This window comes from Notolabrus celidotus, chromosome 8, assembly GCF_009762535.1.
Source record: "Notolabrus celidotus isolate fNotCel1 chromosome 8, fNotCel1.pri, whole genome shotgun sequence".
NCBI classification, from domain to species: Eukaryota; Metazoa; Chordata; class Actinopteri; order Labriformes; family Labridae; genus Notolabrus; species Notolabrus celidotus.
In genome coordinates, this window is record NC_048279.1 from 19,982,723 (window position 1) to 20,001,117 (window position 18,395).

The 18,395-nt window shown below is 40.9% G+C and overlaps 1 protein-coding gene across 1 annotated transcript in view; it reads left to right on the top strand.

Annotated features, from left to right (window-relative positions):
- The first annotated feature begins 207 nt into the window (after window positions 1-207).
- The window catches only part of LOC117817988 (Kv channel-interacting protein 1-like), a 50,513-nt gene continuing 32,325 nt past the window's right edge, over window positions 208-18,395 (top strand). Inside the window, exons 1-3 of the mRNA XM_034690819.1 lie at window positions 208-331; window positions 882-1,025; window positions 8,298-8,534. Of these exons, the coding sequence (XP_034546710.1) occupies window positions 8,447-8,534 (88 nt within the window). The 5' untranslated portion in view covers window positions 208-331; window positions 882-1,025; window positions 8,298-8,446. The remainder of the gene's footprint in view (window positions 332-881; window positions 1,026-8,297; window positions 8,535-18,395) is intronic.

Below are 18,395 nucleotides of genomic sequence, written 5' to 3' on the forward strand. Positions count from 1 at the left end.
TTTTCCAGCCCATACATTCTGTGTGTGTGGTGATGACAGCCAGGGCGTGAGGCGGCCCCTTGTGACCCTGTGGCCCTTTACAATAAACATATTTTCTTAGCATTTAAAACACCACTGGTATTTCAGACTCTTCTACATTAATTATAAAAGTTAACAACTTACATCAACAACGCTTAAATTATGGAAAAAGTGCTGCAAACTAACAAAAGTTATAATCAATCACTCACGTGATCCTGAAATGCGCGCAAGGATATTCCGTTTAACATCCGGAAATAATGCGTTCGGGTTAGCCCCCACATGACCCGGATGAGGCACGGCTGTGCGTCTTATGGTAAGTGGACTGTTTAGTTGTCAAACGTGTGTAAAATAAATTAGAGCTCCTAATTGTTCAACTTCGTTTGCGCAGGAGAGTTTGGCGTGTGTTCGTGTGTGCGCTGCCTTCTGCTTCCTCACATCACTTACCTACCAAACTGATATGTATCTTTACCCACTAAATATATCATTGAAAACACATTCCCTATCTGTAAAATGCATTTTAAATAATAAGAAATTGGCCCTTTTCTTCAAAAGCACTTGAAAAGTTATTTTCAGACTGTTAGCCTATAAATGGACAGTGACAAAACATTTAAAATTGCACAGAAAACAATGCTTACTATGCCTCATTAGCTCTACTCTTATTTAATCCAACACTTACCATTAATGGACACTAGGTGGTAGACATTCTTGTAAATTTTCACAGGTAGTAATAGTGTGTGTGTGTGCAACTCAGTCATTACTCCTGACAGGTGCTTTCATCATAGATTTAGTTGAATGGATGATGCTGACAGGCTTAAGTAGTCTAAAGCACCTTAATGTCTGCTTTCCCATTCAATACAAACCAGGCGCAACACCGAAATCTGACGTGAGAGAAGAAGAGGAAAAGGCATCAGCAGGTTTAAAGAGAGGGAGCTTAATAACCACCTGCAGTGCTCAGCAGCTTTGGGAGCTCCTCCGAGGACGTCAATGTTCATGCTCAGCAGAAAAAGGTGAACCAGCTGGAGGAGGAAAGGAATGTTTTTCTTTGGAGGGGTATTGCTCCGGAGGACTAGACTGTGAGCAGACAAAACTTCTGCATTTATTTTCTTTCAGCCTTTTTTCTGCTCATCTTTTCTGTCTCTTTTGCCTCAGACACTATCTACAAACACAAAAGTTAGAGGTCCTCCCTCCTGTGAATATAAACAATGTCACTTTTTGCAGTGGTAGAAAGAATAAACCATTTACTTAAAATCTCTTCTTTATTAAATGTTCCACTTGATGTTTCTTTAAACTTCTACTTCTCTTCAAATTAAGATGTTTTTTTGCATACCTTTTTGATAGTACTTACTTAGGGTTTATGCATGATAAGGTCAAAATACGATCCATCTCCACCAACTACAACACAAAACCTGGCTGTATTTGCTTAGTATGTGAACTCATTAAAAGTCTTTTGACTGTAGTCAGTGTGGACAAAGTACACAGCTTCATTACTTAAGTCAAAGTATAGATCCTCCATGTCAAATATTGCTCCAATACAAGTGAAAGTTGTTCAGTCAAATTATTACTTGAGTTAAAGTACTGAAGTACTTGCTTTTAAAAATACTTAAGTATTCAAAGTACTTTTTAGAATATCTCAAAACGTTGTATTTTCACAAAGCATGAGTGCAGTCAAGAATACATAGGAGTACATTCTGTTACATTATGTTTATTTAGAAACCATTACTTGAAATTTTTAAAAACTATACCATGGAATAAAAACAGAAACTAAGTTACTCCAAGCACAGACAACTTAGTTTGAAATGTTCATCTGGAATGAAACAAATGTTACGTAGCTCAACACGCTTTCTCAGGTTGGACGGTGAATTTTTGTATGTTTGAGCAGAGTGGGAAACAGGGAGAACATTTCAAACCATACGTATCATTCTTCATTTCAAAAACCTTTAACACGGGCTGAAGATATGGTCATGGGTGCTCAGGTGGAGAATTATTGCCATCATTACCACCTCTAAATGAACTGCCTGATCTGAGTGAAATTTGCTCTGTGTTTGCTCCACGTTCAACTGTGGAGAGGCACGATATACAGGTACGACTAAACCACTGAGACAAACAGAACTACACAAACACATTTTACTGTCTTAGGGATCAGATTTCAGAAAAGAGAAGGAAATTCATGAGCTGACTTCAAAGCTAAAGTAGTGAGTAACTAGAGCACTGATAGAAATGTAGTGGAGTAAAACGTAAAATAATTGTCTTCTGAATGTAGTGGAGTAAAAGTAATAAGTGTCCCCCCAAAATAATACTCAAGTAAAGTACAGATACTCAAAAAATTTACTGAAGTACAGTACTCAAGTAAATTTACTTTGTTACTGTCCACCACTGACTGTAGTTAGGGTCTCTAGTCAGCAGTTAATCCTGGTTGATGTGGTAATAAATCCAATATGAAGACTGAAATCATGTAAAATCAGCTGATGCACACACTCAAAGTTGAGTGATTCATAGGTTTCAAAGGGACTGACCTCTGTAAACCAGGAACTCACAACAAGAGCTGCAGTTCTGGAGATGCTCTGACACAGTGGTTATATTAGTTTTGATTCTTACAATAAGACCTGTTTGGGCTTGTCTGTGAGAGTCCTGGTTGAACATGTCCAGGTTACAAAGTATTGATGGATACATACATTGACATCATATTGAATTTAACTACAATAATCCTAATCTAGCATAAGTGAGTTATTCAACAAACAGAATATAGAAGATTTGAAAGTTTGCACTGGAATCACTGTAACAGTGTAGGAAGCTTTGAACACATCAAAAACACTGTCTGCATGCACAGTACTGGTTTTGCACTGACCAGGTTTAGGTGGTGTACTGTAGTGCTGTTCTGCACCACTTGCAGGAGCTTCAATTAAAGCTGCAGTGCAGCCGTTTGACGCTGAATCAGCCTAAATAAGATCAGCTCTACCCTCTGGACTCTCATTACACTCTCCAAGGAGAATCACCTTCATTATTAACACATGCTTCAACATATATGAAGCACAGGCCTCAGGGAAGTATGCAAGTGTCTTGTTTACATGACCTAACGACCTCTGTGTTAATTATTTTTTCTTACTGGATGTTAATGATGCCAGGTTTGGCTCTGACTCTGACACATGTAGGCCGACATGGGAGGAAACACAGGAGCTGTGGATAAAAGAAGTCTCCCAGCTGGGCTCAAGCTTCCTGGAAAATACTCTGTTGTGGCGTATGAAGACACATCTGGAGCTTTCTCTCTCTCTGTGTGTGTGTGTGTGTGTGTGTGTGTGTGTGTGTCTGCACTGCAGGGGATATCTCCTTCTTAAAGGAGTGTGTGTCTGCGTTTGTGTGCTCATCAGCAGGGTGTCATAAGAGGTTGGAGTTAGAGAAAGAGGAGGGGGATGTTGTGTTGTGGTTTTAATTTCACCCAGAGGGGATTTTGTCACTCCATCACTGCCACTGACACCTCCAGCATTCAAGGGCTTGATTGGTGTGGCTGGCTGGAGTTGGCTTCCACACCTCCAGGGCTACTCCTGCTGCTCACACCCAGAGATAAGCTCTAAAAGTGGGCTTCTCTTACTGCAGATGGGTCTCCATATCAGGAGGTAGTTTTGTAGTTTTGTTGTGGTTGTGTTACTTTCCCTGCTGATAGTGTGTGTGTTGACTGCTGGGACTGAAATCACATTACTCTAACACATTCATACATGCTAAAAATGTCATCACATGATAATTACCAACTGCTGAGGGCTTATCCTTTTCCTATGTACACAGATTTGGCATTTTCTATCCCCTCTTTCTCTCCTCTGTGTGGTGTTGAAGCCTCTTTTATTCTCACCATCTCTGAGTCTGTTGTTGTGGTCATATCAGTCCATCTCAGCGCCTGTTATATTTAGAGGCAGAGCACTATCAGAGCTTACAGCTGGCCGCCTGTGATTCAATTCTGACAGATCTACAGCGTTCAAAGCAATCTCCTCTCGTTTTGTCTCTCTGATTTTTCCACCCTCTTTCCACCTTCTCCTCTTTATTTTTTCCCACCTCCCCCATCTACACATGATTTTCTAGATTATTCCTCTTTATTTCACTTTCACCATCTTATTTCAAAGTCATCTCAATTGTTTTCTGTACCTTACTCTTCCTTATTTTTACTTTCATTACACTTGCATCTGCATTTCAGCTGTACCTCTTTTACATGTTTCTCATCTCTTCTTTCATCTTTCCATTTTATCACCCTAAAAGCCTTCAACTGTATTTTTTTATTAAGAACTTTATTCTAGCCAATTTGCCCCTTTTTCACTTTAATTTGAAAAGTCGTTCTTGCTGTCTGGAAAATGAAGCTCTCTCTTGTGCTCTCTTCGTCTTCAGTTCCTCCTAATTTACTCTGCATCTTGCCGATCAGGTACACTGTATACTTGCTAGGAGGAGAAATGTGCTTCATCACTCTGTGTAAATCCAAACTGAAACAAACATCAAACAACACAACTTCTAATTCGGGAAGAGACAAGCAATTAGCTGCCATTACACCCTTGATTTTGAGCGCACAGGCAACCATAATCTCATTAATCATGAACAATGGGGGCGGTAATAGAAAAGCATGTTTATGCAAATTCCCCCACTCAGTAATCTCCTTCATGCGTAATATCCAAAACAGTGTGGTGCCTGAGAAAACAAGCCTCCCCCTTCCTTTTTCTCCACTCTGCCTTTCGACTTGCTTTTACTCCCTCCACTTCTCCTCTTCTTTTCTTCCTTTTGGGATTTTATTTATCTCACCTTCTTCTGTTTTGATGAACCAGAGCCCTCAGTCTGTGGTGAAAGTATTGAACCGCTCAGTTCAATAGCCAATAACTCAGAGATTGTTTGGGACTTTTGAATTTTACATCCACACTCCAATACTTGGCAGACTCCACAGCTCATTCCTCTTCTCCTCTATCAATTCTCTCCATTCCTACTGTTTTTTATGCCTTTCATTTGCATTTTTATTGTTTCATTGCATTTCTCCCTCCCTCTCTAACATCCCTCCCCCATAGTGTCTGTTTACATCCATTTCTTCATCCCTCCTCCTAACTACACTGTATTCACTGCATTTGTGTACTAGCCCTCAGTCCAGTAACCGTAGAAGGTTCAGGACTAAATTTAGCCCAGAAATGCACAGAAAGGACGTTATAAGATTATGCCCCTGCTTCCTGTTTCTCCTTCATCCTCTCTCCTGTGCTCTTTATTTTCAAGCTTTTCTTTTTAACTCTTTCTTTCCGTTTCTGTTTGGTTATGTGCAAGTGTCATATAATCATGGCAGTCCTGCGTTAAGAGAGGTCAGGATGGATCAAGTGCCGGGTAAAGGTCAACAGCATGTGATCTATTAACATACTGGTCAAACACTATGTGTTCTACCAATCTGGAAGGCGGCTTATTGATGGGTTGACTTTGGGTCAAAGAAATCAATGAAGACAGAAAGCCAATGAATATGTTAAGATTTAGGTGACGTCTTGTAGTGGTAGTATTTTAATCACGCTGTGATCAAATTCATGTTTTTACTATTTTAGAAACTTTATTCTTTATTATTTGGAAAAAATACATGATACTTGTCCTACCTGTTACCTGCTACCGGTTAACTTTTTAATTAAAAACTCTAGTAGTTGTATTTTTAGACAAAAAAACATCCTTTTGATAGTCAAACATCTTGGAATCTTTGCTGTGGAAACTTCAAACAAAGACTGTTTTCACTAGTGATAAGCTCATATGTTGTGTCTAAGCTGTTGCGCAGCCACACACTACTAGCTGGTTCTGCAGCACCAGTTAATTTTGTCATAATTCTATAATGCTCTGTTAGCTGATATACAAGCACATATGACAGAAGACATCTCGTAGCACAGTGTGGTTTGTCAGTAAGGAGGACTCAAGGCCATTGGTACTAGCTCTGCTAGAGTTAGCCACACTCACCCGCAGACCCTGTGTTCCAGTGTTTAGTCGTGTTAAATGAATTGTGCTCATTTTTTATTTTGTCAGAAAAAGAATCAGAAAATAATTATGGGAAGTAGAGAGTGGGGAATAACCATAGACTGTATAAATAATGGACGTAGTATCCGTGACGTCACCCATCTGTTCCTGAGCGCTGTTTTGAAGCTAATCCACGGCGGCAGCCATATTGGAAATGCGGAACTCAACCAGGCCTAGTGTGACATAAAGAGGCGGAGTATGAGCCTCCTAGCCAACAGCTATGTGTTCCCGACCAAGAGTCAAGTCAGTCATGTCCTTATTTGGGCAAAAACTCGTAATCTTAATATCTTCTAAACTGTTGCATTAGAAAAAAAAATCACCCCCGTACAGTGTGTGCCGATAGAGAAATTAGCTACGTAGAGCCAAGTCGTTTTTTGAACCAGGCTGTACACATGTTTAGCAATGCTACAAAGATCGTCTTTTTTTAATTGGTGTCTATGTGGTTTCCGGTGTTTCTGCAGCCAGTCTCGATGAACTGCAGTTTATAACACTTGTGCACGGGCTTCATAGTTTGAGACCGGGGGTTGCCACTTGGGAATAACATGCAGCAAAGAGTCATGGCTGGGAGTCAAACCAACGACTGCTGAAACAAGGACAATAGCCTCAGTACATAGGGCGCACTTAGACTTTTATGCAGTGCCCAAATTGTGCTCAGTTTTGATTTTTTTTTTACCTTTAGAATAGTGAGTTACTGTGGATTTACATCTGTTTACACTACTGGGAAATTAGTTACTCAGAACATCGATAGTTCCCACAGCTGTAACTCACTTTGTCTGACTTGTACTCTATGGTAGTGTTAACAAGCATTAATGACAACTATGTAGAAACAATCAGTCTGGTCTCTGATGGTCTTTATTGCTTTTGCAGGTTATACTGAGGCAGCACTATACATTTCATTGTGTTTCGTGACCAGCGAAAAACTCCCTACATGAGCTTTAAAAATTCAAAATTAACATTGCATTCTGAATAATTACTAATAGTTTTCTCCCTTTCAATTGGTTCTACCATTTTGTCTGCACATGATATATAAATTGAGTTTTAGTTGCTGTAAAGAAAACATATTTGAAGTTGTCATCATTAAAGAAGTAAATGCAAAAACATCCAGCAGTAAAATATAAAACCAGAGATATGATTAGTTTTAAATGCCACCTTCTGACTCATAATTCATCTACTTTTCATACTGTGATAATTAACATTAGGTCAAATCTCAAATCACTCTAGCACTTTTACATATCAATACATTGTTATCACTAAACTCATTTCCTAAGTTAAGAATGTGAGCGCCTCTCCTGCATTTTATTACCTTAATGTTCCTGGTCAGTCTTTTTAGCTCTGCAGCAATTAAGCTCATATTTATGTGTTAGGTGTCAAATGCTCCCCAGTGTTTGATCTGTTCTCTTTAATAATAAGACAAATGAAGAAAAGAAGATAAGAGTTTAATATAAACAACAGAAAAGGGAACAAAACAAACAAACAAACAAACAAACAAACAAACAAACAAACAAACAGTACAGTCAGAAAAAAACACCTCACCTCATCACCATTATCATTACATTCATTACTTTCACAGTTAAGTGCTGATCATAAAGTGGGCTATTACACAAACAGCATTGAGTATCTTAAACAGCAATGTAAGCTTTCCTCTTACAATTAAGACTTTAAAAAAAAAAAAAGAATCTAAAGTATGGGTTTGATGTTTTCCAGGGAGAAACATGAATAGAAACTCATCTCATTTATCATCAGCATATGCATTGCATTCATGTGCTTTAAGTGCTGTGGGAGGGGTTGCAGGAGAAGTGTGGGTCAGATGTGTGTCTTTTCTCGGAGAGAGAGAAACGGAACAAGCTCGATGTGTTTGGTCTGCACTGTAAGGAGCTGTCCATTGTCACTGGTGCTGAAAGTAGATTACTCCTTTCCTTCTAAAGTGGGGGAAGAATTTGATCAGCAGGAGGGTAGATACCGAAAGGAAGAAAAAGGAAGAAAAACCTCAGGAGATTCATTACTGGAATAAAAGAGGCAGAGAGAACACATTTAGAGAAAGTTTTCCTGGAATGTAAGAGTACCTCTAACAAGCTGTAGTTGTCTTACTCAGACACAGACTTTATTTCCCCTCTCTCTCTCTTTCTTCTCTCACTCGTTCTCACTGCGTCCTCACCTTGCTTTCAAGCAGTCACTAATTTGGACACATTTAGAGGTGGGAAGGAGAGGGAGGAGAAGGAGGAGGAGTGGTGAAGGAAGGCAGTAGGGGATCACCAGCTTATTTCTTTTCTGTCTCCTTGCAGCTCAGCAGGAGGAAAGGCACACTCTCCTCCCCTCCGTCCCTTGTTGGATTTATACACTCCACCAGAAGAAGTTGTGACTGCTAACACAATCTGCTGATTTGGATCTGGAGACCCCCCTGTCCTGTCCTGTCCTGCAGGTCACAGTCAGGATGACGGGCTGTGCAAAGCGCTGCAAACAGGGAATCATCAAGTTTGCCTTGTCCCTGCACAAGCTGGTCACCGGGACTCTCCATAAAGGTATGTCAGACCTGGAACATGCCTTTACACGTTTGTTTTTATGCAAGTGCATGTCGTATAAGTTGCAAGCACTGAGAGAAGCCCTCTATGTGTGCGTCAAGTTCATTGTGAGGAGTTATATTGCAGCAGGCAACGGCCACAGACTAACATTAGCGTCACAAAAACAAAAGTTGAAGTCCGATCCTCATCTTCTTTCATCTTCAGCTCTTCTCTATGCTCTCCTTCGGCTCTCCTCTTGTCTGCTGTTGACCTCGTTCTATTCAGCGTGTTCTCCATGGGGAGGAGTGAAGGAGACAGGGATGAAGGGAGTATGCAGCTAATCAAGAGGAGAGATAAAGTTGATATAGAGCAGAGAGAGAGATAGAGAGAGATAGAGAGAGATAGAGAGTGTGCGTGTGTGTGTGTGTGTGTGTGTGTGTGTGTGTGTGTGTGTGTGTGTGTGTGTGTGTGTGTGTGTTTGTGTGTTTGTGTGTGTGTGTGTGTGCATATGATAAATGTGAGTAATAAAGCGTGTTGGTGTGGCACTGGGGAAGAGGAGCTGTACACACACAGGATCCTCAGAGGAAGGAGAGGGGTTTTACTATTGTGATTCATGAGCTGTTATTTGGTGTGTGTGTGTGTGTGTGTGTGTGTGTGTGTGTGTGTGTGTGTGTGTGTGTGTGTGCGCGCGCGTGCATGCTTCAATGCTTATATGTAGGAGTGCTGCATTTGTGTGTGTGCATGCAACATCATGATCTTATTCCTATGACTTTATCGTGGAAGAAGGGACTAAGTGCAGGAAATACATACCGAGACATGCTTCAGAAACTGTACAGCACAGCAGCAGCCCGGAGGCACACACACACACACACACACACACACACACACGCACACACACACACACACACACACACACACACACACACACACACACACACACACACACACACACACACACACACACACACACACACACACAAATATGCTCACACCACTGTGCACACTTACAGTATAATGCTTTTCCAACCAATTGACATTTTGTCTAGAGGGATGGGAAACATCAAAGAAGTCAGTGGCACACATACAGAACATGAACAAAGACATCTGGAAATGCACACACACACACACACACACACACACACACACACACACACACACACACACACACACACACACACACGTTTTTGGATGGCTCGAGCATTCGGTCACAGTGCATGGAATTGCCCTCAAGGTCTCCCTCACCCATGCACAGATCTACACAGAGTCTACGTCATGCGGACGCTGCTGTTGAGGTTTTGTTGCATAACAAGTGAGTCCTTAAAAGCGAAGCTCATCCACAGTCAAAAAGCAAAGCATGAATGCAAAGTCTCTTTTCTGTCTTACACAAAAGTAAAGTAGAAGTCAAATTAATCCTTAATTAAAATATACATTCACACACACAAACACACATGCAGCCATGTAAAAACATGCATGGTACTAACTAATACCTGACCATTAAAACACCCACACTGTAACTGCAGAAAATAATTTAGGCTCTGCATAGTCTGAGGCACCCAGGCACACATACAAATATAAATTTATAAACACAAACACATGCACACAGATCTCTTCAGAGCTCCAGTGGAAGTGAGAGCTACATCTGTAACATCAGATTAGACAGCGGCCATAAAGACAAATGAGTTCGACATACACACCCACACGCTCACAAACATTATTCAGCTCCTTAAAGGGCTATTGCCGCTTTGTAGTTCTTTGGATTGTGGTTATGATGTCTTGGTTTTTTATTTTTGACATTGTAGTTTTAATTGTGCATGAAGAAAAGCTGTCTTGTGCACTCCATGAAAATAAATCATGTTAACTAACTACATGTTGTACTCCTTTTGTAATTATATGACAGCACTCTTTCCCTGAAAATTTCTTTTAAGTTATCACTGAGTGCTGTGGTCCAATTTAGTGTCAGATGTGGTCTGCTGCAGCAACTAGATCACAGTAAATTGGGCAGTTATGAAGCCATTTGGAGTAAATGGAGTAATCTAATGTAGTTTGTCTTGGTTTTATTTTGTGCTAATGGAGCCTAATGGTGTGTCATTTTCAAATTTGTGATGTTCAGAGGATTAGTTTTGCTGATATAAAATGATGGTCAGATGACAGAAATGCTGCATCACTAATGTGGTGGTAAAATGAGGAGACTGTTCAAGAGCTTACACTGTCTTTGAGTTCTATTACTAAACCCTACATTACCCATAATGCAACACACCAGGATCTTTCATCTTTCTTTCTTCAGACCTTCAACACCCTCATCTTTCAAGTTTTACTCTTTTAAACTGTAAAACTCTTGGCTGTGAGTAGATTCAGCCTTTCAAACAACCTTTCCCCCCTTTTTTTATAGCATTTTATTTTCATATGAAATCATGAAGCACATTGCAAAAAAGAACACAGACAGACAAAAACAGAAAAAACCCACTAAAATGGGAGATATTGAAGTATTACATGATTCATTTAAGTCGATAAAAAAACAAAAAAATAATAATTCTCAGTCTATTCCAATGCAGGTAATTGATAACCACTCGTTGCCAAGATACACACTGAGGGGGGACCACTTTTTGATAAAGTCATCAAGGGTTCCTTGTAGTACATGGGATAATCTTTTGTGAGGAACAATAGATAATAATTTGTCATACCATACTGACAATGTAGATGGATGTGCATCAAGCCAGGCTTGCAAAATTTAAAGGCGGGCAGCTTACAACATAATATTGAGCAGTTCAGCCTTTGGACCAGGTAATGAGCTCATACCAAGAATACACAGCTTTGGGTCTAGTTCTGTTCCGATGCCAATAAATGTCTCGATCTCAGTCAGGACAGAAGACAAGAATGATAATATCAATGGACACCCTTTCCCTTTGTCATAAGACTCATTTGAAGTACATCTAGCACTGCAACAAAAACAACAACAACTCAGCTGCCCTCATCTCTACAAAAACAAAGTTTTGTCTTGTATCTGCTACAGAAGTACAATTGATGTGTCTGGCTTTAGGGGCTGTAGGCATAAACACAAAGGTCACAGCATGATGAATCCATGCTTGTAAAGGCCAAAGTACAACATTTTCTCTCAATACATTAAATATGAACCTTTTTGAATATTTATGTATGATTTATTGAAAGTAAAATAAGTCAATGACAGTTTATCTTGAGGTATTGATCCATTTATTGACCCATCCATTTATGCTCACACCTGAGTGTCTAATCTTAAGCACAACCAGCAAATCTTTCTCTTTTGCCTGAAATGCTGAAAACAGTCACTTTTCTGTGGCCAGTGGGCTAGGTTGCTCTTTTAACTCTCAGCTGTAAGTTTTCAGATGAGTTAGTGTTTTAAGACAGTTTATAAGAGATGGAATAAAACTGTGAAGGTGAGAGTTGTTTTCCTGCACCTCTCTCTATGGCAGAATTAGCTTTACAATGATCCCTGCACGGGTGCTGAAAGAGAAGATACTGATGTTTTTAGTGATCATTTTACTAAAAGGAAAGAAACTTCATGAATACATATGGAGTCTAGCTGTGTGGAGATTGACTGTCAGAGCAGCAGGGACCTCTGCTGGCAGCAAGGAGGAAACACAAGTAAGAATGTAAAACGACTAAGATGGAAGGGAATGTTTTTGAACTTGTCTTCCATACCAAACAGAGTTCACACTTCTTTTGGCAACTTAAAAACTTTTCTTATGAAATTAGAGAAAATGTCATGAAATCAGGAAAGGGCTGGTTATCAATTTTGTAGCACAATATAAGTTCACAATTGTATCTCATTTGCTTTTCTTTTATTGCATTTTTTTGTGAAATGATTTACTGCCTCCATAGGGTCAGAAAACAGAAACATATAATGACAATACCCCCTGTTTCCTGGAAACCTGAGCAATCAACCCCATGTGTTAACTGTCAACCAATAGCCCACTCTGTATTTTAGACAAAAACAAATTACAAAAAAGCCATACTTGGTATTATAGTTTGTTTGCCTTTTACCCCCCCACAAACCTGGACGCAGTCTGAGATCCTCTGGCAGTGCTCTGTTAGCTGTTCCAAGGACCCGACTGAAAACCAAAGGGGACAGGGCCTTTTCAGTCAGGGCTCCTACACTCTGGAACAACCTGCCAGAGGAGATCAGACTTGCAGTCCCTTGTTTTATGTCACTACTCAAGACACATTTTTACAGAAAAGCTTTTATTGTGTGATTTTATTTAATTTTAACTCTGTTTTTAAGGGTCTGTTTTATAAGCTTGCAGGCTTTTTAGTTTTATTTAATTACATTTTTTTTATCGCTCTCTTTTGCACTTCTTCTTGTTTTTTTCATTGCCCACTGTGAAGCACTTTGTTACCTGTATTGAGTGCTATATAAATAAAGTATTATTATTATTATTATTATTATTATTATTATTATTATTATTATTATTATTATTATTATTATATGAATCAAATTTTAAGATTACTTTTAACTTCAGACTTAGTAGATCAAGTCCTTTTCATCTCGCTAGGTTCATCTCTCTCTCTCTCTCTCTCTCTCTCTCTCTCTCTCTCTCTCTCTCTCTCTCTCTCTCTCTCTCTCTCCCCCTCTCTTTCTCCCTGCACTGCCTTCATCGTTTCCCTTCAGCTTCCTCTCATCTGTAAAAGCCCCGTAAACATTCCGTCAAGCACTGAATGATTTCACTTATCCTACCCATGCAGGCCTTCCCTCAGGTGCCTCAGTGGCACAGAAATCCACCTGCGTAGGTGCAGAGCACTGAGCTCTGGGGTGGTCTTAGCACAGGTGTTGGCAGCAATCAAAAACCAAACAGGAGTTGGCTGAAATAATCCTGGATAAAAAATGGGAATATCAACTGAAACCCTCTTTTCTTAAGGCAAGGAAGCCCCCAGATACCTGAATCTCATTTAACTCTACACACAACATGACCTGTAGTGCATTGTTTGTCTTCTTTACCACCTTGCACTGGTAAAAAGCATTTTACAAATGAACAAACCTTACTCCTTAGAGGAGACTTTCCTGGAGAAGAAAAACACTGAAGATAAATATGCTGACTCCCGTTCAGTCTTTAAAGCTCTCCTCTGTTGGGAATAGGAGGAACATGCAATCTTAATCCTCCTCCTGCCTCCTGTCTGTTTACCAGCTCCACTAACGGTGCTGAGGATCTTTGAAAACAGCTGAAAACAGGATAACTCCATCACCTTACATTTCAATGCATTGCACAAAATTTGGCATTTGACTCATGTAATGATTATTTTAGAGGTCCTTTGTGTTTTCTTCCCTTTTTGAGATTGTCTCAGTCTGCACAGCAGGGGGCGTCAGACTCCTCTTCTTCATTCATCACCTTCACTGTAATCCCACATTGTCAGGGCAGATAAGAACAAAAGTGAAGTCTTTACCAAATGAACCATTAAATATTCAGCGTTTAAAAGTGTTTGCTGATGAAGCAGCTCTCGTCATTACGGCCGATGAATGCAGATGGACACAAGGGCACTTTTTTTTAAAGCTGAGGGATCACCAGTATTGGCCACGAGAAACTCAGATCTGAGGTGTTCCTCATAAGTGCCTAATGAAATATTCAACAGCTCCTTTCCCCCCTCCTCTCTCACTTTAGGTCCCCCCCTCCTTTAGTCAGGGGGACTTTGTATTCAGAGAAGAAGAGGAGTAGAATGGACGACTAAATGAGAATAGAGAGAGGGAGAGAAAGATGGATGAGTGTGTGTGTGATTCATGTCTGTAGCACGTACGTGTGTAAGCACGTGCGACTTTGTGCACACGTGTAACAAGGATGTTAGTGCGTGTCCTTTTCCCACCTGTCTATGTGTGTGTGTGTGTGTGTGTACGATGTGTGTGGGCACATGTACTGCTGCTTAGCTTTAAATTGCTTTTGTGTCCCTTTAATATGCCAGAGGGGACACCGTGTGTGTTTAAAATAAAGTCTAATGATTCATAGGAAAACGCTCTCAGAGGAGGAGACTCCCCTCTTCCCCCTTTGCTGTAATCAATCCCAAAGCTGCATACAATTAACACTTTCATCACTGTGATCTGCTGAGGAGCGAGGAAAAGAGAGGCACAGAGGAGGAGTCAATACATGTGTTTGTATTCAGTTCACAGAAACCACTGGGGAACTTTAGGTAGAGAAATGAGACTTAACTGCAGTTAACATGGAATTGAATTGCATTTTCTATTGCACTTTTGTCAGGAGATCTAGTTTGTCCTGTGCTCATTGTCTGTGTTCTGTAAAATGAGCACAAACAGGATATGAGTACGGTAGCACCCAAGGCAAGGTGATGTTCTTTGTTTATCCTTTATAGAAAAAAAGAAGAAAAGAAACAGACTGCTGTTCTTGTGTTTCTCACTGCTTTAGATATTCTTTGCAAGTTCACCTTCCAGCTGACCAGGTTTTAAAAAGCTCTTCAAAACGCCTCATCTGTGTATCGACCAGTGGGAGCAGGTTAGATTGTGGCCAGAACGAGGAGTTTTTCACGTCTTGACAGGGGACATAAAGTATGTGGGCGGCCTGCAGCAGTGGATCTTTGTGAGAAATTCACTGTGGGACAGAAAAACAACAGTCATGGCCTTGAGGAGGGAATAGGCGGGTGTCATGGAGAGAAAGCTAGAGAAATTCAACAATGCAGACGTCAGATCTTTTAAAAATAACTTTGTTTGTGTCTGATGAGTCTGTTAAAAAGAGGGAGCAAATATAGCAAAGCTACCAGATATCTTGTTTCAATCTTGTGTCAATTTAGGGCACGGCACTACCAAATAACTCTTATCTTTTATCAATGAGAAGACTCGTAAGAGCTGCGTCGATGGAATTAATGTAAAGTATAAAAGCTTTCAGGATATTAAAATCCAGTTTTTAATAATTCTATTTTCAGAGCAGTGACTGTGTTAGAAGATCCATCCATCCATTATCTTGACCGCTTATCCCGTTAGGGGTCACGGGGGGCTGGAGCCAATCCCAGCTGGCTTCGTGCGGAAGGCAGGGTACACCCTGGACAGGTCGCCAGACTATCACAGGGCTAACACAGAGAGACAGACAGCCGTTCACGCACACACTCACACCTACGGGCAATTTAGAGTGGTCAATCAACCTGGTGAGCATGTTTTTGGACTGTGGGAGGAAGCCGGATTACCAGGAGAGAACCCACGCATGCACGGGGAGAACATGCAAACTCCACACAGAAAGGCACCTGCCCGGCTGGGGATATGAACCAGGAACCCTCTAGCTGTACGGCAGTTCCACTAATTTTAAGCACCACAAAAAAAATTCAATTCTTGGGTTTGGAGCAGGATTCTGAATAGCTAGACTATAACCCAGACTATCACAGAGCATTACACACATTCGTAATTTAATATCTGTAAGACATTTGAAATGGTCCTTCAAGTTCTAATGGTACTATGCACTAACATTTGTAAGACCTTGCAGGACTTGCAGCCACATTGTTTTGCCGTGTTTTTCTTGATGCGCACTGATTTCATTCCAGTCTTGTTGCACAGCTCACACTGTGGTTTAAAGTCTCTAAGAGTAGCTGATTCATGTTAGGCTTTTTTAGGACAAACTGAGTTTTGATTGAGTCAATGCAGCAGATTCTGACAGTTCATTCCTGTGTCTGTCAAGACGGTTAAGCTTGTCTCCTCTCTCCGTTAAATAAAACTGTCGTCTGATGACGCAGGTGTTGCAGAGCCCATTTGAGCCATTTATCGGCCAGGTGCAGTTTCCACTCTTCCATCTCACGGTGCTGTCCCACAAGCTTGTTTTTGTCATTTTCTACTCCCTCACTCCCTCATTTCATCCACCCCCTCCCTACTTCCTACCTCCCCAGCCTATCTCCCCCTCCATCTTTGCAATCCTCCCAATTCTCAGCTCTCATTTTCTTCTCCCCACCTTCTCTCCCTATCCCTCCCTTACCTCCACCCATCTGTCTCTTCCCTCAGATTCTCCATTCCCTTCCTACAGTTACTGCCCCCCTGTCTCATTTCTTCCACAAAATCCCCCTTTCCTTCCCTCCCAATTCTCTTCCCTCATTTCCTTCATATTGTCTCTTCCATGACAGTTTCCATCCAGCCTTTGTCTGATGACAGTGGGCAGAAACTCACCGGCCAATTTATTATTCACTGCGTCCTCGTGTGCTTGTCAACACCTTTTCTCTCTACTGTCAAATGCTTTCCATCTTTCTCTCTCTTTACTACTTCACTGCCTAACCCCATCTTTCTCCTTCCTTACCCTCCTTCCATTCATGCAGGCAGCCGTCTCAATCTAGTAAAAGGTCCATTGTGTAACAGTTAATAAATGATGAGAGAGAGGTAGGCAGGCGGGCACTCAGAATGATCCACAGCACCCTGGACAGGCCCGAGTGGCTGCACAGACGATGTCAGGCTTAATGTCTTGGAAGAGTTTGGCTCTTGGCCTAATGTAATTGACCTGTTGCTGTTTGGTGTTTTTTTTGGCAGTGTCTGTAAAGGCTTTTCTTGTGTCCCTATTTAAACCACAGAGATGTTTAATACCTTATTACTTCGCTTTCAATAGCAGGATACCTTAAAGGGTCAGGGATGTCAAGGCCCATCGACTAAGGACCTGGCTCTCCTGTCTATGACCTTGACCCCTTTCCAATCGATGCTAAGACTTCCTTAGGACTGCCATTCCTAGCATTCTGATGTTGTATTTTATATTTTTCTACGTTGGCTGACAAAGCAACACAACACAAAGACTTCCACTAGGAAAAGGAGGCTGCAAACTAAAATAAGATACAAATACACATCCATGGACAAATAGAACAATAAAAACACGCTGCAAATGCATAAGAAAGGCATTTAATGTGAATACACACACCATGCTCAATAAAACATTACACAGTCAAGTTCAACAGAAATCTGGTGCCGACATCTTGCGTAGAATCTTTGGAGACGTTGAGGTGCAATTACCCATATTTACCACTTTGTAGTATTTATCACTCTGTTACCTGTTGTCTTTGCTAAGTCATCACTGTGTTATCTGAAACAGTAAATGAGATACTGCCTTGATTTCTCCTTTGTAAAAGTTTGCATACTTTTAAGAGTTAAAGCTGAGACTTCACTTTTATTCACTGACCAAAGTTAGACCAAAAGGAGTTCAGAATCGAACCCAGAATGCCAAATACCTGTTTTTGATATGACCCTTCGACACTGACATAATTATAGGTCCGACAGTTTAAGTGGTTTGATGAATATAATTAATAGAAAGACTAAGTTCACCTCAAGGTGGATTTTAAAGGATGAATATTGTGGGACTTCTCTTTCTTTGCTTTCCCGGACCTTCACAAAATCTCCCTTTTGAAGACTGAATTTGTCTTGTTGATGTCCATCCATCCATCCATTATCTTGACCTCTTATCCCATTAGGGGTCACGGGGGGCTGGAGCCTATCCCAGCTGGCTTCGGACGGAAGGCAGGGTACACCCTGGACAGGTCGCTAACCTATCACAGGGCTAACACACAGACAGACAACCAACCAGGCACACACTCACACCTACGGGCAATTTAGAGTGATCAATCAACCTGGTAAGCATGTTTTTGGACTGTCGGAGGATGCCAGACTACCTGGAGAGAACCCACACATGCACAGGGAGAACATACAAACTCCACACAGAAAGGCACCTGCCCGGCCGGGGATTCAAACCAGGAACCTTCTAGCTGTGAGGCAACAGCTCCACTCACTGCACCACCCTGCAGCCTTGCTGCTGCTGATGTCAATATTTTCTTTAAGTCAAGGTTAGAGTTTTGAAATATACAACCATCCTCCATATTAGAAATGTTATTTAAAGCCACTGTGAGGAGTTTTTAACTGGTTGAGAAACAGATTGAGAATGATACTGATGACTCTTTATG